The 23,433-nt window shown below is 39.1% G+C and overlaps 1 protein-coding gene across 1 annotated transcript in view; it reads right to left on the bottom strand.

Moving 5' to 3' along the window:
• Positions 1–23,433, bottom strand: part of RAI14 (retinoic acid induced 14) — an 88,597-nt gene that overhangs the window by 1,606 nt on the left and 63,558 nt on the right. The window contains exons 3-15 of the mRNA XM_015826317.1: positions 21,415–21,503; positions 19,540–19,604; positions 18,108–18,165; positions 17,007–17,077; positions 14,745–14,851; positions 12,627–12,805; positions 11,522–11,550; positions 10,216–10,305; positions 9,573–9,656; positions 7,998–8,058; positions 6,531–6,649; positions 3,217–4,755; positions 2,451–2,600 (exon numbers count right to left, since the gene is read on the bottom strand). Coding sequence (XP_015681803.1) covers positions 2,451–2,600; positions 3,217–4,755; positions 6,531–6,649; positions 7,998–8,058; positions 9,573–9,656; positions 10,216–10,305; positions 11,522–11,550; positions 12,627–12,805; positions 14,745–14,851; positions 17,007–17,077; positions 18,108–18,165; positions 19,540–19,604; positions 21,415–21,503 — 2,641 coding nt within the window. The remainder of the gene's footprint in view (positions 1–2,450; positions 2,601–3,216; positions 4,756–6,530; positions 6,650–7,997; positions 8,059–9,572; positions 9,657–10,215; positions 10,306–11,521; positions 11,551–12,626; positions 12,806–14,744; positions 14,852–17,006; positions 17,078–18,107; positions 18,166–19,539; positions 19,605–21,414; positions 21,504–23,433) is intronic.

A 23,433-nucleotide genomic window follows, 5' to 3' on the forward strand; every position in this document is an offset into this window, starting at 1 on the left:
TGCCACATGTACATTGGTGATAGAGGCTTTGTGGACCAGTGGTGTGTGTGTGTGTGTGTGTGTGTGTGTGTGTGTGTGAGGGGATGGTTCCGCGCAAGTGGTTGGCAAGCGTGAGCACGCAGATCCATTTCCACAAATGGGGATGCGCACGTGCCCACCACTTTCACAGCCTGGTTTCAAAAAGCTCACTGTCCAGTAGCGGGCCACAGCCTAGGGGGTTGGTGACCCTGAGTTAGAGGGTAAATCCTTGGAGCAGGAGCTCAAGAGGGAAAGGAAACCCCAGTCTTCCATTTTTTTTAAAAATGGAAAGTGCCCATTCACTGTTTAGTTAAAGCTGTTCTATATCATTACAGGCAGTCCATTTGTTTAGCAGCTGTTCAAAGTTACAACAGCACCGAACAAAGTATCTTAAAAACTGGTTTTTGCATTTACAACCGTTACAGTATCCCCACAGTCAAGGGATCAAAATTTGGGTTCTTGGCAACTGGCATGTATTTACAAGGCTTGCAGCATCCTGGAGTTATGGGGTCCTGGGATGATCACATCTGCAGTCAGCTTCCATCAAACAAAGTCAATTTGTTGTTGTTAGTTGCGAAATCGTGTCCAATCCATCGCGACCCCATGGACAATGTTCCTCCAGGCCTTCCTGTCCTCTACCATCTTCTGGAGTCCATTTAAGCTCACGCCTACTGCTTCAGTGACTCCATCCAGCCACCTCGTTCTCTGTCGTCCCCTTCTTCTATTGCCCTCCATCTTTCCCAGCATCAGGCTATTCTCCAGTGAGTCCTTCCTTCTCATTAGGTGGCCAAAGTACTTGAGTTTCAACTTCAGGATCTGGCCTTCTAAAGAGCAGTCATGGTTGATCTCCTCTAGGACTGACCGGTTTGATCACCTTGCAGTCCAGGGGACCCGCAGGAGTTTTCTCCAGCACCATAGTTCAAAGGCCTCAATTCTTTGGCGCTCAGCCTTTCTTAAGGTCCAACTTTCACAGCCATACATTGCAACTGGGAAAACCATGGCCTTGACTCTACGTACTTTTGTTGGCAGGGTGATGTCTCTGCTTTTTAGTATACTGTCTAGATTTGCCATAGCAAAAAGTCAATTAGGGAAGCCAAATTTGCTGAACAACTACAGTGATTAACAACCACGACAAAAAAGATCATAAAACTGGGCATGATTCACTTGACAGCCGCCTTGCTTACAAATGGAAATTCTGGTTCCAATGGTGGTTGTATATTGAGAACTACCTGTATAGACATCTTTCAACTTTCAATACTAATATCGGCTCTTAAATGTCACATATCTTTCTCCTGAACCATACACTCCTTTAGAAAGCAGGCACAAGTACATTGTTGGACATTTCAAGAAAATGTAATAAATGAAAACAAGGGGATGCAGAACTCTTTCTGGCCATCATAAAGGAAGGAAAAGAGATCAAAATCTCACGAGGTTCTGATGTTCTTTGCCAAATATCTTAATTGATCTCAGCAAGATCAATACTTCTCTGAGGTTCTGGAGTTCTCTTTAGTGCCATGCTGCCAATTTCCAAATTGAAAGCATTCATATTGATAGCTCATTTGGCTGAATCAGGGCAAATGCCTTCGTCCTAAAGCAGGTGATGACCACTCAACCCCAGAATGTTCTGGAAACTGCTAGGCACTCTTATGCATACCTAACAGAACCTGGCAATGGTACAAAAGCACAATCAGCAGATACAAAAACTGGGTCCACGGTGTACCCTGGCTTAATGTTATGTTGCTCCAACTGGTTTGCCATCTCAGAAATCCTATAATTCTATAGACAAGCTCCCACACTGATTTGAAAGAACTAAAAAAAGATCTTTTTCTGACAAGAAAACGAGAACTGGCATGGCAGAAAGGAAAGGATCTGTCACTGCTCTGTAATTAAAAAAAAACATCAATGGACAAACCAAGGCTATGTATCTCATTGAGATTGTCCCTGGTATCAGAGGATGTAATCCTCGATTTATGACCGGTCCAAAGTTTATGACAAACCTCCCCAGGACTACTTACAACTCAGATTCAAAGTTATGATGCCTCTGCCCTCCACCATGACATGAATGCATTAAGCACTCAGCAACCAGCCCAGACTTATATTAAATTGCAATATCCCATGGTTGCATGACTAGTTTATGATATTTTTTGCCAGAAACTGGTTTTCAGCAAGAAAAAAAGTCCATTGCGGACAATGGATTCACTTAATGACTATGTTGTTCATTTAACAACCACTTAACAATCATAGGGATTCACTTAATGACTGCCACAAGAAAAGTCGGGCCTGCTTAACAACCGACATAGCTTATGACTGTAATTCCAGGCTCAATTACAGTCAAAAATCAAGGAGTACGTTTATCCAGTTTCATCCCAAGGAGAATTAGAGTCTCCAACTACAAAAGTAAGCAATTGTACATAAGGAAGTTATAAACTTACAGCCAGTTGGTTTTGTAACTGCTTCACTTGCTGCTGCAACAGCTCCAGCTGCTGACTTTGTCGTTTAGGTGTACCAGTTGAGTAAGACAGCTGGGAAAGACTGTTCAACGCTTCCTTTAACTTGGTAACTTCCTTGGACATGTCTGTTATCTATAAAAGGGTAAAAGGAAAAAACTTCATTATTCCAGAGTACATCAAAGTCCTGGTGAGTTCTGCTTTAAAGGTGGGGAAACAACCTTCATTATCATCACCTTGATGCAGATGGTTAAGTTTAATCATAATGCAAAGGTAGTCCTCGTCTTACAACCATTTGTTTAATGACTGTCTGAAGTTACAGCAGCATTGAAGAAAGTGACAACCGGTTCCCATGCTTACAAACATCACAGCACCCCCGTTACATGATAAAAAATTGGGCGCTTGGCATGTATTTATGACGATTGCACCAATCACCTTTTACAACCTGATTTCTCTGCAAAAATACACATGGGGATGAGCGTCTATTTCTTCAAACTCCCTAAAACAAGTTCATGCAAGAGATACTACATATAACCATCTTGCAGCATAGGAAACCATTTCTGCATTTACATCATAATTCTGTTACTGGAAAGGAATCCAATCTAGCCCAGGATTCTCTAATAACCACAAAGAAGCTAGCACAGTAACATCTTTCAAGTATCTCCAAGTAATCAGGGGATGAACATGCTTCTGGGGGTGCATTTGGACCATGGGAAACCCAGCCATTCCTGATAGGGATGTCAGAACTAACCTTTTTATCTTTGTCTTCATCCATTTTTAAGGCACTCTCAGAAGCTTTTTTCATTACGAGGAGTTCTTCTTGAGACTTATGATACTGATGAAGTAGTCCTCTGATTTCCTCTTCCCTGGCTTGGAGAAGAGCTTGGAGGTTCTCCTTCTCCCCTTTCACTTGTGAGATCTCCTTCTTCAACTGTGCAAGATTGGCAGACAAGGTCTCCTTTTCTTTCATTAAATCCTTCAGCTTGGATGACAAGGTGTTGACTTCATTTTCTGAAGAAGACTGGAGCTCTTCATACAATATTCTAGGCACCATGGCTTCGCACACTGCAGCTTCTTCTTCTAACAACTCCTTCTGCAGACGCTGTACCTCACTCTCCTTATGAAGTATCTGCTCTTTGAGCTCACTTATTTCTTCTTCCATCTCCTTCACCGAGGTCTGGAGAGCGGTAACTCCTTGAAGATGTTCTGTGATGGAGACAGAATTCTCCTTTTGAGCATCAACCAAGTTTTGGAGTTGTGTCACTTCACTTAACACTTTTGTATATTGTGTCTTCATTTCCAATAAAGCATGTTCAGCTTGTTGTCTCTGTGAGAGGGTGGCCTCCATTAGCTTCTCATATTCCTCCAGAGGTATGTATCTGGAACTTATGTCTTCTGGAGTGCTTTTCTTCCTGCAATCTTCAAGTTCTGCCTGGGCTTCTTTGTACATTTGAGAAAGTTCACTAACCTGCCTGTTGAGTTCATTTATCATTTGGTTCTTTGCAACCTTCACCTCTTCAGCTTCATCACTCTGCTCTAATTCCATCTGAGCCTTCACTCTGTCTTGAAGCTTTTTGATTTCTTCCTGTCCTTCCTTATATTTTTCAATTAGCAACACCTTCTCTTGGTTGATATTTTCAATAACTGAACAATACGACTTTTTCATCTCCTCACATTCTTCCACAGACATTATACCAGCTGCATTTCTCTCCCATTCTTCCACCTTTATTTCTAGTTCCTTCACCTTCACTTTCAGCATTTCATCATCTTCTTGAGCTTTCTTCAGCTCTTCCTTCAGCAGCTCAACTTCTTCACAGGTTGTTTTGATCTCCTGCAGGTCAGGCACTTTGCCTTCTGAAGTTACCGGGTCCAGTTTCATTTGTCTCTGGACATGCAGCATCTCCTTCACCGCTTCTTCGTATTTGATTTGAGTTTCTTTGAGCTTCTGATTGAGGTCAGAGCCATTCTCTGAAATCTCTGAGCTGTTCAACAAAGGACCTTCCTCCAGCATGCTAGACTGAAGCTGTGACTCCAAGTGCAACCTCTTTGCTTCTGAACTATCTAGTCTTTTCTGTACTTCTTCTAAGCTTTCTTGTAACTGTTTAATTTTTAATTCATTAGGGCTTGCTTCTTCCTGAGCCTGTGCCAAGATCAGGGAAGATGTGCTTATGTCCTCAGCTGATACTGCCGAGCCTTCACTCAGCCTGTTAGTGAAGGCACCGAATTCCGTGTGGGTGGAACAAGAAGATTCCATTGTGGTGTCTGTATCTTCTGTTTTGAAGGCTCTTGCCTGCAGAGACAGCAGAGGGCAGCAGTCAACAATTATGTCTAATTCTAATGCAGGGGTGTCAAACTCAATTTCATTGAGGGCCGCATCAGCATTGCGGTTGCCCTCAGGGGGCCAGGTCGGTGTGCCCGGGGTGGGTGCGGCCTACTGGGTGGGCGTGGATGGAGTGGGTGTGGCCTACTGGGTGGGTGTGGCCAGTTCTACATCGTTCGCGTCAAGGGTGCCTGTGGGGGCCTGGGCAGGAGTGGGACAGATCTGAGGGTCTCTGGCAGAAGGGGGTGGGACCAGGGCAAGTGCCAAGGCATGGTCCACTGGAGGAGCCTCACTGTTCCTCTCAGGCCATGCTGGGGGAGGGGGGGCTTATGGAGCTAAGACTGAATACGTTTCAGCATAGATGGCCACCACAAAATTGTACACTGGCTCCCAGTTGGCCTGGGCCAGGGCCAAGGCAGAGGGGGCCGTTCCCTCACTGTTTCCAGGATGGCTTCGGGGGCCACATGAAACCACTTTGCAGGCCGCATCCAGCCCCCGGGCCTTGTGTTTGACATGTCTGTTCTAATGGAACCCAAGAATTCCTTCCCCATCCAGAAGACAAGGAGCTCCATTTTTCTCCCCCTCTTTGATCATTATTGGGTCAACATTTTGATTTCCATTCAGCCAGCAAACCTCTCCCTCCGCTTCTGCCAGAAGGATGATATTGTAGTGTGGCTGTTCCCAAGAGTTCCCATTTCCAATGCAGTCTGAATTGTATTTCTGACTTCAGAATACTGAAGAGAACGATACTGACTGCATAAACCACAAACATGGAAAGAAGGGATGGGAAACTGAATGTGTTCCAGGTGATGTCATGGTGGGCTTTTAGTAAGGCTAAATCACAGATTCCCCAAGACACAAAAACATGTCTCCACCCTGTGTTTCTCCACGAAGGAGTAGAGAGAAGCAGTAGGTCTGCTGGTGCACAGAAAGAAAACAAATGTGCAGATGACCAAGCTCAGTTTCTCCAACTGGGTTTTGCATGGAGCACTTATCTCCATATGGCTGAAGGGGGAAGAGATGTTGCTTCCTGATTAGTCTGATAGAATAAAAGGCTTTTATCTTTGCAAGGCAAGACAGAAAATGATTTTTCAGGCTTCTTGGAGAAAAATGCAGAGAGACTTTTGCCCTACACTAGCAGTTGCACAGAGAATGGCAGAGTTGTGCCAGTTGTGGGTAATAGTGAAGGTGTTGATCTAGACTGGAGAGATCCAAGTTCAAGCCCAACCTCAGCTAAGAAAGCTCACTGGATAATTTTGAGCCAGTCTCTTTTTCTCTTAGCTCTTTGTTGTTGTAACACAGGGGTAGGCAACCTTGGCTCTTTTATGACTCGTGGACTTCAACTCCCAGAATTCCTGAGCCAGCTATGCTGGCTCAGGAATTCTGGGAGTTGAAGTCCACGAGTCATAAAAGAGCCAAGGTTGCCTACCCCTGTTGTAACATGAAGGGAGATTATCATCCAAGCTACCTTCTGCTTTTCAGAAAGGTTGACATGAATCATATACACCAATAAGCCATAATTGTGAGTTATTTGTCAGGGAGGGAGTGGGGGCTTCACTAGAGGGACTCTATGGACCAACTGATGGATCAGAAATTTCCAATCCCATATAATTTCTTGAATCTGCAGCACAAACTCATTTTGTATCCTTTAGAGTTCAGTTTAATATTTTTCCATTAAGGCACCGACATCCTTTATCAAAGATACCAGTGCTGTTCTGTGCTAGAATTTATTCCTGAACACGTACCTGAAGTTTTTCTTGCAATTTCTTATTTTGTAATGTTAAAGAAGCAACTTTTCCTTGCAACATCAGGAGCAAATCCTGCTGATCTGTTTCTGAACTCACATCCAATGAACTATTAGCACCTTTAAATAAGAAAAGGGAAGGAACAAGAAAAAAAAATAAGCACGTGTATGATTTGAATGTTCAATGTGGCTACAATTCTATAGTTTCTATTTAGCAAACCTTCAAAATGAAAACTGACAATTATCATTTACTAGCTTTGGCAATTTTGGCAATGCCACATGAAAATCTGATTTATAAAACTGTTCGGCAGCTATGGCTTCTGGGAAGTATTTTAATGAACTACTGAATCTGGAGATTTATGAACACTTTGAGACACTGCCAAAAAAATCTAGAACATGCAAACTTGGGTAAAAACAACAGGTTGTTAGTGGATTTGCAGCTAAGCTAAAAGTGGGCATGCTAGATTGGAACTCTTCCAAAATTTGGTGCCAAGTTATAACATAAAATTACGACAGGAGAAAATTATGAATGCACGGGGAGTGATCATATGATGGCATTTATTCTGCTTAATTTTAATTTAAAGTAAATGAAATAAATTCAAATCAAAACCACTTTAGTACTTTGATCCCAGGACCCCCTATTACAGTGATGGCAAACCTTTTAGAGACCGAGTGCCCAAACTGCAACCCAAAACCCACTTATGCATCGTCGGGTGCCGGGTGGGTGTGGCCCATTGGCTGAGTGTGGCCAATTGGGGGGGGTGGCTCATTGGGTGGGCGTGGCTGCGGTGGTAACGGCAGACTGGGTGGGACTAAAAAGTTCAATCAATCAATTCCAACTTTGCAAGATCTTTTTTTTCCCCGCGAGAAGTTGAAATTGACTGATTGATTGAAAGCGAAAAGGTTTTATAAAATCCAGCTGAAGGCCTGGGACTGGAGCGATGGCGTGTGTACCCACAGAGAGGGCTCTGAGTGCCGCCTCTGGCACCCGTGCCATAGGTTCACCACCACTGCCCTATTATTTCTTCTAAAAACTCAAAATTGTTTAACAGTCCTGTGAGGCTGGTTGGGAGAGCGCAATCAGTGACATTTAGGAATTGAGACAGGGGACGTCAGGATCCAAAACCAGCTTAAAGCAATAAAGCATAGGGGGAAATAATGGAATCTCTTCCATGGAGTTGTCATGACAAAATGAGTCAGCAGAAACAGTATCTTCTTGCAGAGAAGTGGCAAACTTTAACTCTACTATGGCCATAGTGCAAAACTATGGCCATAGTGCGAAATGGTATAGGGTTTCCTGCCTGAGCAGGGGGTTGGACTAGATGACCTCCAAGGTACCTTCCAACTTTATCATTATTATTATTATTATAGGTACAATAATAATATTCAGAGTTCAGTTTTTAGAAGGAAACTTTTAAAATAGAAGAAGACAGAGGAAATCATCCTCACATCTTTCCTTCAATCTTACCTACAGTGCTCTCCCTTATCCCATCTTTGCAATCAGACGGAATAGCACTGGTATCTTCCTGCTGAAAGACAAATATAAGCCATGATTGCTTAAAAGCAAGAACCAAGTCCCACTGAACTACCCATTAATAAACTCAAATATCTTTGAAGTGGAATGTTCCACTGAAAATAAACAACCGTAACTTTTGAACCATCTTTCAACAATAATTGGTTAAGTGGCAGATATTTGAGTGACTACATGTATACATGTCTGCATATCATAAACTGTTCACTATAATTTAGTTGCTGGTTTTATTTATTTAAGCTGATGTACCACTTCAGTCTCACACGTCTCTAAGCAGCTTAGATGCCGATACCATAAGATTAAATAACTATAAATTGACTCAAAACAAACAATTATTACAACAATAATAACTTTCACATTTTTCATCGTGCTGAGTAGCAACTCTCAGTTAATAACCAATCACCTACTACAGGATGGGGATTCATCATTCTACCACTCCTAAACTTTCCAAAACAGTTAGGTCTTACAGATTTAGCAGATGCTCAGCAGGGTTGGTGCTAATCTGACATTGGAAAGAACATAGTTCCAAAGGAGGGAGACAGCAATGTAAAAAACATACAGTATCTTGGTGGTCCCTGATGCTAAGACTCTGCAGAGATGAGACTCAAAGAGTAATCTCCCTATTAGATCTCATTGGTTCTTATCCAGGTCCTGAGCCATTAAGAGCTTTAAAGGTGCAGCATCACAATTTGCATCTAGAAGCAAAGCAGTAGCCAGTGAAGCTCTTGGAACTGGTGTTACATTGGTGAATGGGGTGGGCGGGCTGTTCTTATGTACTTGAGCTGCTGTGTTCCGATTTTGACAAGTCACATTGGGTATTTGGTACAGAAAGTTGGGATAGAAGTGCTGTCAATAAATAACGACCAAAATTGGCAAGGAAAAGTGTTGAAGAAAATGAAGGAAGTATAAAATTCATTGCTTAAGAAGCAACATTATTTAGAGAAAAGGTCACTTTAAAATTTTTTATTTTCACTCCCTGAGGAAATATGCTAACCAAAGTAATCTTAAAAGTCAGCTGATTAAAACACTGAGATGCTCCTTGCTCTTAGCTAAGCCACATGTTGTGAAGTCACTTGGATTTGTGCCGTGGATGTTATCATTAGTGCCCCTTGGAAGGAAATTCCATTAGGCCATTTGATGTGGTACAACCCTCCCGCAAGTTTGATGTGGTACAACCCTCCCACAAGTAATCTTAAGTGATTCATTTAACTTCATGGACAGGTAAAGTTTCAGAGAATACTAGAAGCTGGAATTCTCTAGTTTTATCTATTTATGTCCATGCACTTTGCACAACAGTGAACTTCTCTCCAACTTGTGTTAATTAAATACTGTGTCACATTGCTCGACCCTCTACAACAGCATTCCACAGTCAGGTGCCCCTCAAATATGCTGAGCATGCAACTCATTCCTAGGGGCAACCAATATATCTGGAAAGCCCAATAGGAGAGGCTGTCCTACAAACAGGGCAATGTTCATATTTCATTTGAAGCAAGACCCGAAAAAAAAGTATACCTTGGATCCTCGTTGGGCAAAGAACTGGTCTTTCCCAGATGCTGGGGTTGAAGTTGTTGCATGTGATGAAGAATGGTCAGCAAGCTGGAAGAGATGGATGCATTTTAGGGACACAAATTTCCTCTTGCTCGCAGAAGTCATCATTCTCTGTTAGTTGGAGATAAGCAGGACTACACAGCCCTCATTGTTTGTCGGCAGCCGGCATGCAATCAAACAATCGCCTGAGCAACTACTCAGTTTAATATTAAACTTTTTGTTAAAATGCCATGGGCTCCCATGTGCAAAGCTGCTTATGCATGTCTAAGAACAAACTTCAACTGATGGTTAAAAGGCAAGCCAACAGTCTTGGAGGTCACTCTTATAAGCTCCCATAATCTAAACTTAGGTTTTTGTCCCATCTCAACAGCTCTCTCTGCAAAGTGGCAATTCATATGTGGTATTTTTTTCCCAACAACAGGCCGTCCTATTTCTATTCTGATGAGAATTCACTCATGATACATGAGACTCACATATTTAAAAAGAGAGAGAGAGAGAGGGATTTACACCAAGCAAATTTAACCAGATCGATTCCCAACAGGACATTCCTCCACCAACCCTCCCTCTCTATACATAGCAACCCGTTCAAGCTGGATTGGTTGTTTACCTGGATAGGACTGATGGGAGGAGGTGGAGGGGCTTTGCGTTTTTTTGGAGTTCCACTTCTTTCTGAACTTAATTTAGAGACTTCATCATGCTGGAAGTTTCACAGGCCAGAAAAGGGAGGTCTGTTAGTTTGTTAGTAAGGATTGTGTTAACAAGTTATTCAAAGACATTAAAAACACACACACACATTCACGCCTTGTCTTATTGCTGTGAGGATATGACACATGTTTAAGCATGAGCTCATCCTGCTTCCTTTTTTAATTCATGCCTCTGTACATTTTGCTGAAGTCAATAAAGGCAGACCCCTCCCTACTGAGCCATGTTTTCAGAGGCTATTCACAGCCTCGAGCCATCTGTCAAACCCCCTGATCCCTGCCTTGTCTGTCCCAGGACCGATAGAAAAGAGACAGGCTATATCCTCCCAATCCTGTTCCTGAGCCATTTTTTGTTGAGTCTCTTGGACCATTTAGCATTTATATGTATCTTTGCAAAATATATAACTGAACATTCTGCAGGCCAAAATCATCAGTACCAACCATAATCTTCTGCCATCTCTGTCTACCTGCTTTCAAAATCTCTCATAAATTTGGAATCCACAAAATAGGAACAGAGGAACTCAACGTAGCAAAGCAATAATTCATAACTGCAGCCAATTGGGTGTAACTGATACCAGCCCTACTTTAGAAGTTGTACATGACATCGCAAGGAAACAGGATCATTTTCTGCAACTTCTTACAATTGGCCAAAGACATCCCTGAAAGCCAATAAAGCTTGAGCAGCTACTTCAGAATTTTAGGCTTGTTACATTGAAATGGTTTCTAAGCATCACTAAACCAAGTAGATTATACTTTATTGTTGTGTGAACAAGTATGAAACTCCCATTCTCCTTTCTTCTCCAGCTTGACTGCAAGGAGATTAGAACATGCTTTTTCCAATGTTATTACAAGGAGGTCCAAAAATGTTCAAATAGGTTGAAACAGCCTTCTTCAACATGATGCCTTCTACAGATCCTGAGTCTTCCACAAAACTTTTGCAGTGTGGAAAATCTATAATAAGGATCTTCTAGCTGCAAAAGATGATTAAATGCATAGACTGCTTCTTTTAGCTGTTCCAATGAAACTGTCCCAGTTTGAATCAGAGACGGGAGATTCACACAATTATTTAACACACACGTTGGATAAATTTCCAAAAGCTCTATAAAACTAAAAATAATATTTCGTCATAATTTTAATTCTTAGGCATTTATTTATGCTAAATATAAAGTTTATCTTTGTTAAGCCACTATATCTTTTTTCTTTCTTTTTTACCTGCTTTGACTTGATTGGTGACTTGGCATCTATAGAAAAGAAAGACTGCATTTAAGTTAATTGAGATACATGAACCAAGATCTTAAGCTTGGCATTATTTTAGTCAATTCCTTGATTTCAATATAGCTTGAGGTACAAATGAACATATTTGGAGTTGGGGGCTCATAGGATATGGTCAAAAAAGTCAACATGGAAGCTACAGAGGTGTAATAGGTAGGTATATACAACAGATGGGCCTTCAACTTTATTGTGTTCTCTTTGACTTTTTTTTAACCATATCATGTGGACACTTGTTTGGAATCACATCTTTAATTTACACCAGATGTGTAAATAATCCTACTTATATTTATATTTTCAAGTCTTGACTATTTTATAATGCACAATGAGAGTGTGAATGAAGAAGCAATCCAAGTATAACACTAGACACACACCATACTCCATGGCATTTAATCACTCCACTGTATACAAAGAAGATATATGTAGATACATAAGATGGCTAAGTCAGCATCCTTTCTTTTGTTAGACAGACTAAGGGTTTTTTTTAATGGCTTAAGTTTATCTGCAGATACAGAGTTACCCCAGCTTAAACAGGCCTTAAAAGCACAGTACAAAAAAGAAAACCTAACAAGAAGTCTCTTCAATTGGCCCATTAAATATTCAAAATATTGAATTTGGAGGTGGAGGGAAACCCTCTCCAACAGGGTGGAGGAATGGGTCAGAAAAATTAGAAAAGGGGGGAGGGAAGGAAGAGGCAGACAGATTAAAAACTGAAAGACCCATCTTTCAGAGACAGGGGAAGGAACATAACAAAGCATGTTCACTAGACATAAAATCTTCATAGCTGTAACCATTGTTTTCACAGTCATTAGATTACCATTTGGGTGCTCGGCAACTGGCTTGCAATTACAACATTGTAAACAGCATCCTGTGGTCAAGTATTTGCCATTTGTGACCTTCAATGCTGGTCTTTGACTAGTAGTCAATTGGGAAGCCAGCAGAAGGTCATAAATGGTAGTCACATGACCATGGAATGCTGTGATCGCATACGCTACTTATGTGGCCTTATTTGTATACTTTAGAAAGTATTTAAGAAGTGTGCACATACCAGCATCTTGAACCATTTTGGATTGAAGGAGATTCTGAATTCCTGTATTTTCGGAAAGCATGGAGTAATGTAGGGCATTGTGTCCAAGTGCATCTGCCAAATTTATATCTGCCCCTTTTCGGATCAGGGTTTCCACAATGTTCAGGTTTCCAGCTTCACAGGCCAGCATCAAAGCAGTTCTACAAAAATTAAGAAGACCAACCATGAAGGGGAGCATGAGCCTGTGGCAAGGAAATACTGCCCCAGAATAACTTAAGATATATGATACCACTCCAGAGCAGCCCAAGATATGCGTAGGCTGAGGTTATATTAATTATATTATATTATATTATATTATATTATATTATATTATATTATATTATATTATATTATATTATTATATTATATTATTATATTATTATATTATATTATATATTATATTATATTATATTATAATATAATATTATTATATTATATTATATTATATTATAATATTATATTATATTATATTATATTATATTATATTATAATATTATATTATATTATATTATATTACATTATAATATTATATTATATTATATTATAATATTATTATATTATTATATTATTATATTATATTATATTATATTATAATATTATATTATATTATATTATAATATTATATTACATTATATTATATTATTATATTATATTATTATATTATATTATATTATATTATAATATTATATTATATTATATTATATTATATTATATTATTATATTATATTATATTATATTATATTATATTATTATATTATATTATTATATTATATTATATTATAATATTATATTATATTATATTATATTATATTATATTATATTATATTATATTATATTATATTATATTATATTATATTATATTATATTATATTATATTATATTATTATATTATTATATTATATTATATTATATTATATTATATTATATTATATTATATTTATTATATTATATCCCTGTAGGTTTTGATGAAAGATCACTAGGAAATCTCATGGCTGCTATAGGATAAACTGGGAAACCAAAATAAGCAAACAAACTCTTTTTCAGGAGAAGACCATGGCAAAACATTTCCGTTTAGTTGCCAAAAAATTTGACTTGGATGAAGTCACAAGTTCAAGTGAAGGAGACTTTTGCTTGGAATGAATTTAGTTTAAAAATGTGCAGTATGGCTTTCCTCATGTAATCCTTTTCCAACTTGGAGCCTTCCTGATGTGTTGGACTACAACTCCTAAAATGCTGGATATAGCTAATGAAAACTGTAGTTCAATACATCTACACAGGGAAAGGTTGCCCATTTCAGGCCAAGCTGGACAAGATATCTCTAAAGGACAGGATCCCATACCAATCATATGTAATATTACACAACTTATTTTGACATTAGCCTATTAGGTCAGGCAAAGTCTTATCTATCTAGGACTATCTATCTATTCTCTTCCCACAACGGCCAATGAGATGCCTCTTAGAAACCCAGAGGAGAGCAAGTGAGAACCAATTCTTCCCATTAACATGTCTCAACAACTAGTATCTAGAAGCATGCCAAAACAGGAGATTATACTGTATATGGCATGATTACCAGCAATTAACAACTTTTATCCTCTGTCTATAGATTTTTGGCACTGTGTACCTTTGTATACTTGGCTCTGATGACAGAAACTACAGAGAAAGAACATGGATGGCTGCAACAAGCTGAAACATTTCCCATACAGGATATGATAAAATGTTTCTTGTGACTTTTAGTGGGGAAGTTGTGCCTTACATAAAACAAGATGTATTACTTCATGTATTTCTAATAATTATAGCCAAGCTGTTTAATTACATTGAAGTCTCAGGATAAGTTTCAACGGGCAAACTGAGAGAATACCAGCATATTTCTCACAGCAAAAGAAGAGTAAGATCTTCTTCCTTCTTGATTAAGGACTTCGGCAAATATTTGGAAACAATAAGAATTTATCTCTTAAAGTTGATTCTTATGCAAATGCAAAATATACTATTTGTCTTTTGATTTCAATCCTACTCTAGAAAAAATAGTCTGATGGAGTGTCTAGGACCGACAGAAAGCTAGTTACTGCTAAAGAAAATGGGGAACATGCCATTTAATCCTACCTGCCATTTTTGTCCCGGGAGTTGACATCTGCCCCATGGTCTAGAAGGCATTTGCATACTTCAGAGTGGCCATTTTGTACGGTAAGTAAGAAAGGTGTATTTCCTTCCTGAAGAAAACATTGAAAAAAAAATTATACCTTATTTATTATTCAATTGAAGTCAAATAAGTCAACACATTTATAACAAGATGTGCACCACAGAAATTGGAAACATCCAGAAACTGGAAACAACGGAATATAGGTAATCCCGGAGTTGCGAACGTTCTCTTAGTGTTTGCAGTTACGCAATAAGCGCCCCCTAGTGCTTACAAGCAAGTCCTGAAATTACAAATGTTACCACACTACAGCAGTCATTCATTCTTACAAGCAACCGCAGTGGCACTGCAACATTCGCCCTGGTTATTCCCTCCTCCCTCCCGGGTCTCCCTAGGCATTACGTCTTCAATATTCATCCTGCAAGATCCTTCGCTTTCTTGGCTGCTCTAGGCCTTCGGTGTGTTCGCAGAGAATGGAGGCCTAAAGTAACGCAAGATCACGCAACATCAGTGGTGTGCAATCTCATGTGACATCAGTGGTGCGAGATCTCGCGTGATGTCATGGTACTTTAGGCCTCTGTCTCTGCAATAGAGAATGGAACCGAAGCCGGGGGATGTTTCCATGTGCCTCCAGAGGCTGGATCCGGGCATCTGAGGCCTTTTCCAGGCCGCTGCCATTCGGATCTGAGCCCCGGCCCTCCTGAGGCTGGATCCGGGTGTCGGAGGCCTTTTCCAGGCTGCTGCCGCCCGGATCTAAAGGGATCAAATAATTTTTTCCCTCACTGTATCTCAGTGACCTTTTGTACCCAAGTGTTAAATACCTTCCTTGTAACAAAATGTACCTATTGCTATAAAATTATTACCCATCCTACAGTAATATGCATGGAAATATCCAGTCAATTCAGGTACTGTGTATATTTACTGTTATTTTCGGAGACCATGGGGGAAGGGGGGAATATAATTTTTAGCCTGAGCTCATCTGATAAGTTTCTCATCCAGGTACTAACCAGGTTTGCTCCTGCTTATCTTCAAACCAGACAAGTTGACCAAGTGTTGTTATCTACTGAACCTAAGCAGAACCCCCAAGCAGCTCCTACTGCTCTCATGCTCTTGGGATTGGTGTGAATAACTTGAAAATAAACAATACAACCACTTAGTTACTGGAGTGAAAGGAATACTAAAAGAAAAGTTGTGTGAGATTGCCATCATTGTTGATCTTTATGCATAAAGCTACCTTTGAAAGAACTGGCAGTCCAGTTTTGCTCAAAAGTTACTTTCAGCCTTCTTTCTCTGAATGGAGTTGAATGGATTGCTTTACATAAAGCAAGTAAGAAAATGTAAAACTGAACCAAGATGTTTAATGAAGTTAGATAGCTCAGACATGGAATAAGAAACAGAAATTACCATAAATAAAGAGGTTACAATGGCAATAGTAATCAGATGGAAATAAACATGACCCACGACTGCCAGTTGTTATACAGCAGTGATGGCGAACCTTTTAGAGACCGAGTGCCCAAACTGCAACCCCAAACCCACTTATTTATCGCAAAGTGCCAGGGCTGCATCAGCATTGTGGTGCCCTCGGGGGGGGGGGATAGTGGCCCATTGGGTGAGCATGGCTGCAGTAATCATGGCAGACTGGGTTAACGTGGCTGGGGCCAGTCCCTCGCCATCTCCGGGGCATCCCCAGGGGGCCAACGCCGCTTGCTCACTCACTTCCTGCCCTGTCACTTTCAAACGCCATGTGCTCTCTACTCTGGCGAATTCTGTTGGGGCAATGGTGCGCATGCCCACAGAGAGGGCTCTGAGTGCTGCCTCTGGCACACGTGCCATAGGTTCGCCACAGCATCAAACCTCCTCTCATTATGAAACTATTGCAATGTTATTCTTTTAATACTTAGATGAACGTTTCTCATTTATGTCTTCTGAATTTCTGATCCTGGTTCAGAACCAGATATCAAAGTAAAAGCACTTGATACTTTATATAGCAGATGGAATTTTTTACTGCATGCTTTCTCATTAATAACAGCACACCTGAAAGTGAAATTGAGTGGTTATAAATATCTATGTTGGGATATCTTCAACCGGACTGCAAAATTATTAAAAATAATAGAATAAGGAACACCAAACAAAATAGCTGACTAAGTTTTAATAAGATTTCAGGAACTGAAAGACGTTTAAAAGCTTAAAGGGATACAAGAATTGTCAATGAGATCATAATTACATACCACATCTTTGATGTTAATTGGACACTTGTGTTCACACAGGTGCTGAGTTATTTGAAGGTAGCCATAGGTAGCTTAAGAAGGGAAAAAAACAATTCTAAAATTAGAAGATCTGCAGTATATTATTAAAACTCTCCTGTTTGTCAGTTTGCAATCTTCAACTGAGTAAAACAGTGTGTCGTAGGACAACAATTTTTGAAACAGTTACCTCAAATGGGGTAATTTAAAGAATGTGTCCAAAATCTGGGACCTATAAATCCTATGGGATTAAAATTTGGTGAAGTCGCTCCAATTTCCACCGCTTTTTTGCTGATCTGTTGTCATTCTGCTTGTCTGTTTAAGTAAAGAGGTATCTCTGAAACAATGACCCAATGGGTATGGGTTGTCTAGTTCTTTTTTGAAGTCCTTTTAGAAGGTCACTTCAGGGTAGAGCTGTACCAGGTGACTATATTTTTCACATGTTCAACGGCTGGATCATATATTTATCACATTTTCATGGGCTTCACCCTCATTTTTTGCTAGAGCTATGCAATGCTTCTTGTTTGAAGTCAAAAGGATGCTTCAGAGCATGTAGCACATTAACATACTGTAGCAGCCATGTGTTTTCCCAGGATAGTGCAACTGTAATGGTGATTCATGTGATTGAAGGACACTGCAAAGATTATAAGTGGACCATAAAGGCTAATAAATTTAATAAATAAATAAATAAATAAATAAATAAATATCATTATCTTTTCAGCGCCATTGTTATTTCAGTCCTTGACAAATGGTCATTAAGTGAGGACTATCTCCATCAAGTTCTACTGGAAATTTACTTAGCAAAGCCCATTCAACTATGTCTTTATTACGGGAATATAATGAAAACAATTAAAATAATTCGTGACCTGATGTGGTCAGCTCAGTCTTACCCTTCTTGTTTGTCAAAGTTCTTACTGAACTTTAAGCAGAAGGCACAAATTATACTAGATGGAATGGTAGCAAGACATTTTTACCCGATTGTTAGCCGCCCTGAGTCCGCAAGGAGAAGGGCGGGATATAAATTTAATAAAATAAATAAATAAAATAAATAAATAAAATAAATAAATAAAATAAATAATGTAATACCTGCATAGTGTAAAGCAGTTTTACCCGAGCTATCTGTGTTCTCTGCTGGACATTTGGACTGTAGAATGGGAAAAAAGAAGCCTTAGTAAAATACAGAACACAAAGGATTTTGAAAGTTAAGATTGTAATACTGTATGGGATAAATGTTTTTTGTGTGAATATCAAACTAATATCAAACTATTGAACGCTATCCAGAATTAACTAGATGTTCAGGACAAAATTAATCTGAATGTTTTTAGAAAGGGATTAAATCCATTTTGCAAAGTTGATCATCCAATACCGCTTGGTTGCAAGACTGCAAGAGGTGAAGCAATGTGCTTTTGACTGGTTGAAACTTAGAGAGGACATGTCAAAAATAGATGTCAGCAATTATTAAATTATTAAATGTTTAATAAAAGAACAATGTCTCTCTTTGACTGAAATTTTTTTTTTAGATTTCCAGCAAAAGAAAAATAAATGGATAATTGGTGTTGTCAGAGATTTCGGTTTTCCTAGGAAGTCTACATTATTTCTAATGTAAATGGTTTGTTCCAGAATGCTTTCAGATTGGACTGGCTAAAGTGCTTGAATTTCCTGAAGATTTCTTATCTGAAGGCTAACTAAGTTTATGCCTGCTTAATTTCTGAGCACAATGTCAGTTCTGAACTTCGTTAAGTGGTTTTAAACCCCCTGTATATCAGTCCTACCCAAAAATGCTGGCTAAAGACTATGGTGAGTCTACTGAATTAGAAAGGGGTGGCGGATATTACAAAATTAGACAGAGGATTGAAATCCATTCACAGGAGACAATATATTGGATTTTTTTTAGAGAGCCCCTTTCTCCCCATCTCATTTTGTAGTGTAACATTTTGGGAGAAGTGGAAAACCATATAGAAATCTGATACCAACATCTAATTGCATGGGTCTATACCAGAATCCAGCCAAGAAGATTTTTCTACTCCATTGTAAAAATGAAGAGCTTGATTCATTGCTTAAGCTTTGCTATCATATGTGGTTGTGAAGAAACTGGACACTCACTATTAACCCAATCGTGGATTATCCATCTCCAGTGCTGTAGAAACACTGCTCTAGCCTGACATTACATCATTCTTGTCAGATGTTAAAGATCAACTTTTACCACTCCTAGTACATGCAATTATATGGCATTTTATGTGAAATGTTCCCACTAGATCATACAAGCAAGTAGAAACTGTGGAGCAGGCATCTTAGTGAAGCACCATTAAACTGTGATGAAAGAGAAAGCAGCAAACAACTATATAATCTAAGGATCTCCTACTCACAGCCCAGGACTTAAAACAATTCAGTAATTTAGGTGGACCCTGTGCAAACTCTTAAATCCCTTTAATTACTACCTGCAGAGAGAAGGTTAATGTAGGCTGGCATTTAATCAGAAAACCAGAAGTGCTGGGGGGTGGGGAATAAAGCACCTTACCTGAAGAAGTCTCTTGATGCAGTCAACATGGTTATTCTTGGCCGCAAGATGTAAAGCACTGTGCCCTATGTAAATATTTCGTAATTATTTCAGGCCCACTGAAAACAGCACTAAAAATGAAATGAATACTGTTCAAAACCTTAGCTTGAAGTACTAAGTGGGCATGTATTTAGATTCAAAAATCTCCATCTCCCTCACAGAGTTATAGGAGTGACATAAGCAGAAACAATCAACAAATGTACTAATATTCTCTTCCCTATCTCCAAGATTAAGTACATGTTATATTTAAATAAGAACAAAAGATGTTTGGCTTCATCATTTTGTACTTGGTTTAAACCCTGCTTAAATGCTACATATACATCTGTCATAAAGGGATGGGCTTCAGAGAGTCTGAAGTAGTGAAACCAAATAGCAGGCTATAATTTGGCTGCAGAAAATTTGCACTCAGATTTCAGTGTTTGTAGAATACTGGCTAACAGATATTTGTAGGGCTGGCTAACAGATATGTTGATTCCATTCACAATAATCATAAACTGCATTAAGTTTATTCATTAGATGTATATTGCTGTCTATCTCAACTACATGATGCTTGGCGGTTCCCAATATTAAAAATAATAAAGCCACCCAAAAAAACATATAAAACATATATCTATGAAATCAACACAACCAGAAAATCATACAGTCAACACAAGATGGGCAGGTGTCATGGCAGAAATAGTTCTCCTCCTGAGCTCTGCCAAATGACACTTCCTAGCAGATGGGAGCTGGAACAAGCCTCTCCTATCATACAAAATAGTACTGAAAGAATCAATCCAGGAGAAATAAATTGATCCGAAGCCCTAAAAATTGTGGTACGTCCCAAACAAAACAAAACAAACAAAACAAGGTTGTGGGGCAGAGCAGAATACAGTTGTGGAACACATGAGCAGGATAACCAAGTATAGTTTATGCCATTTCTGGATAAGTCAGCTGGGGAGACTAACTTGAAATACTGGAAAGCTGCTACTAATCAGAATACAAATATTTACCTCAAATAGAATAATGATTTTAGTACAAGGCAGTCTTTCTCATTCCTGCATTCTCCAGAAGTGTTGGCTGCAACTCAAATGTTCAACTAACTATAATGTGAACTCTAGTCTAACCTACCTGTGCAGCACTAGATATGGGAATGTGGAACTTATCTCCATACATCCATATATATGGGTCCAAAGCATCCATCCACAGACTTGCTTAACTTTGGATTATTCAGATGTATTTAAGTAACATGGGATGGGTGCAGTGGTGGGATTCAAATATGTGAACAACTGGTTCTCTGTGTGGATGCTGCTTCTGGAAGTCCATTCTGGGCCTGGGCAACAAAAAAATTAGCTACCGGTTCTGCCGAATTGGTGCGAACCGGCTGAATCCCACCACTGGATGGGCAGAAAGGATAGAAACTGTAGTCCAATGTACCTGGATGGTACTGCATTAGAGAAGGTAGAAGCCAACCCTTCAAGATAGACCAGACTAAAAAACCTAAGGAATCAAACAAAGTCTAATACTACTTTTATTGTAAATTTATAGTAAATTTTATTGTACATTTACAGTAATAGAATCTTGCAAGTCAGAATGTGCCTCTGCCTGCTTCTTTGTGTGTACTTAGAAAAGCTTGTCTTAGATGTTTGTATACATAACAGTTCAGGCCCGGACTCAGGTTTCCTTTATCCAACCGTTGTCTTGGCACTGACTCTTCCTTCTGTTCCTCAAAGCCATTCTCTCTGCCTCTACAGTAGCTATGAGCCACAAAAGCAAAGAATGCCAGGAGAATATGCCCATCCATACACGCACACACACACACAAACATATCTTTTCATATTAAACAGATAATTTGAGTACCTGTTCCATCCAGAGTTGTAACATCTGCGCCATGTGTAATCATAAGCCTGAGACATTCGCTATATCCTTTAGAGGCAGCAAGATGGAAGCTGAAAGAAAGAATTATAATGTCTCTAGCCAGTTCCATAATAAGTGATAAGAAAATGTTTCTGGTGGATCAAATCAATCTTTGCCTTTGAATGACTTTGCTTGAATAATGTATGTATCTCCTACGAAGTCAAGGAAATGTGCTCAGAGTAAGATGGAAATTAAACTGCAAGACATTATTGAAAGCCTCGGGGTCACCCAACACAATTCAGAGCCAAGGAAGGACTTGAATTTAGGGTTCCCCAGGCTGGGTTTGACCCACTTATCAGAATGATGCTCATACAAAATCATAATTAAAAAGCTTAGAGCAGATGCCTCTCAAAAACACTTGTAGTACAACTAACCTATTATAAGCACTTTTGGAAGCTTTTAGGAATAACGGCAAGCAGCTAAACGTTTCATTAATAAAATCAGTAAAAAAAAATATCAGCTGGTAATTTTCAGTATAACAAAGATCTGAAACTTAATTCCAATGATCTGGTAAGACCACCAACTTTGTTTATAGCCAAGAAGGGAAATTAATTCTAGGGTAAGTTAAAAGTCTTCCACATTAAATCATTTCAAACAGGGAGAAAAAAGATTATATTCCTACAAAAGTCTAAGGGGAAGGGTGGCCTTCAGAAGAACTTATTGTTAAAACTTTTTAAAAAACAGGATGTTAGGATTGTGAAATGTCTATTCTGACCCTAGTTATATAATTGCACATTAAATAATACTTGATATTTCAACATTACAAAAAATCACAATTGAAAAGATCCATTGATTATAGACCTCTGGAATTGTACGGAAAATGGATATTTACCTCTCTTTACTAAAGAAATACAAAATTCTCTGCAGAATATTGATATAAGTCTGAAATAAAATGTTCATATAACCAGAACACCTCTGCAACTAGCTATCAACACCCAGATAAGCAAGGGTTAACACAAAGATTAACACCAGACAAACAATCAAGCAGTAAACAACACATTAATCAAGGAACTACCAACTCAGATAAACAAAAGCTTAATCAAGGAACTATCAAGAAGAAAACATCACTCCCACCAATACTGGCAGGTCAAGCTACTGTATATAAAACAAGAGAGTAAACCCCACTCCCCACTTCCTTGCAGATGTCTTCAGTGCAAACAGAGCACTCTGCAAGGAAATAACCAAGCCCAGAGAGCACCAAGGACTCCTCTGATATAAGTCTACATACATAGATAATCAGGATGCTGAAACTATAGGACACTACATATTTGCTTCCAGTGAAACCTATCATTCCGAATGATATCCTGTTGTCAAATCAATTCTTTTCTCCAAACAGATATCAGCATGATTTCTAAGCTATCTTATATGTGGAAGCTCTCCCAAAATGGTTTATGTACACAAGTAAATAAAGATTAAAACATTTAACTCCAATAAAATGTCAGTCTAAATTCTGGTTTATGTAGAAATATATGTTTGTACAGGTAGCCCCGACTTTGTGACTATTTGCAGTTATGACAGTGATGAAAACATAACTTTGCCACCAATCCTTGCATTTAACAGGCCTTGGTTTTTTTTTTTTGAGAGATGTTCCATCAAGTTGATGGTGTCAACTGTGGTCGCTAAAGGAGGCCTTGCTGTATCCTGTTTTCAAATGGCTATGTTAATTTGTGGCAGAAAAAATAGAAGCTCTCAAGTGTTCTAAAGGCTAACCTGTATGTCTCACAAACATTTTTCAACTACTGTACAGTCCACCTCTTCAAATTTATAGAACGTTGTCTTCATCATAGGACAGTGGTGGCGAACCTATGGCACGGGTGCCAGAGGCGGCACTCAGAGCCCTCTCTGTGGGCACGCGCGCCGTCACCCCAGTCCTAGGCCTTCAGCTGGGTTTTATAAAACCTTTTCACTTTAGGCCTCTGCCGCCGTGTACAAAAAAAAAAAGGTTCAATCAATCAGTCAATT

Source organism: Protobothrops mucrosquamatus, unplaced genomic scaffold (genome assembly GCF_001527695.2).
Source record: "Protobothrops mucrosquamatus isolate PMUCROS unplaced genomic scaffold, P.Mucros_1.0 scaffold3052, whole genome shotgun sequence".
In the NCBI taxonomy this organism is placed as follows: Eukaryota; Metazoa; Chordata; class Lepidosauria; order Squamata; family Viperidae; genus Protobothrops; species Protobothrops mucrosquamatus.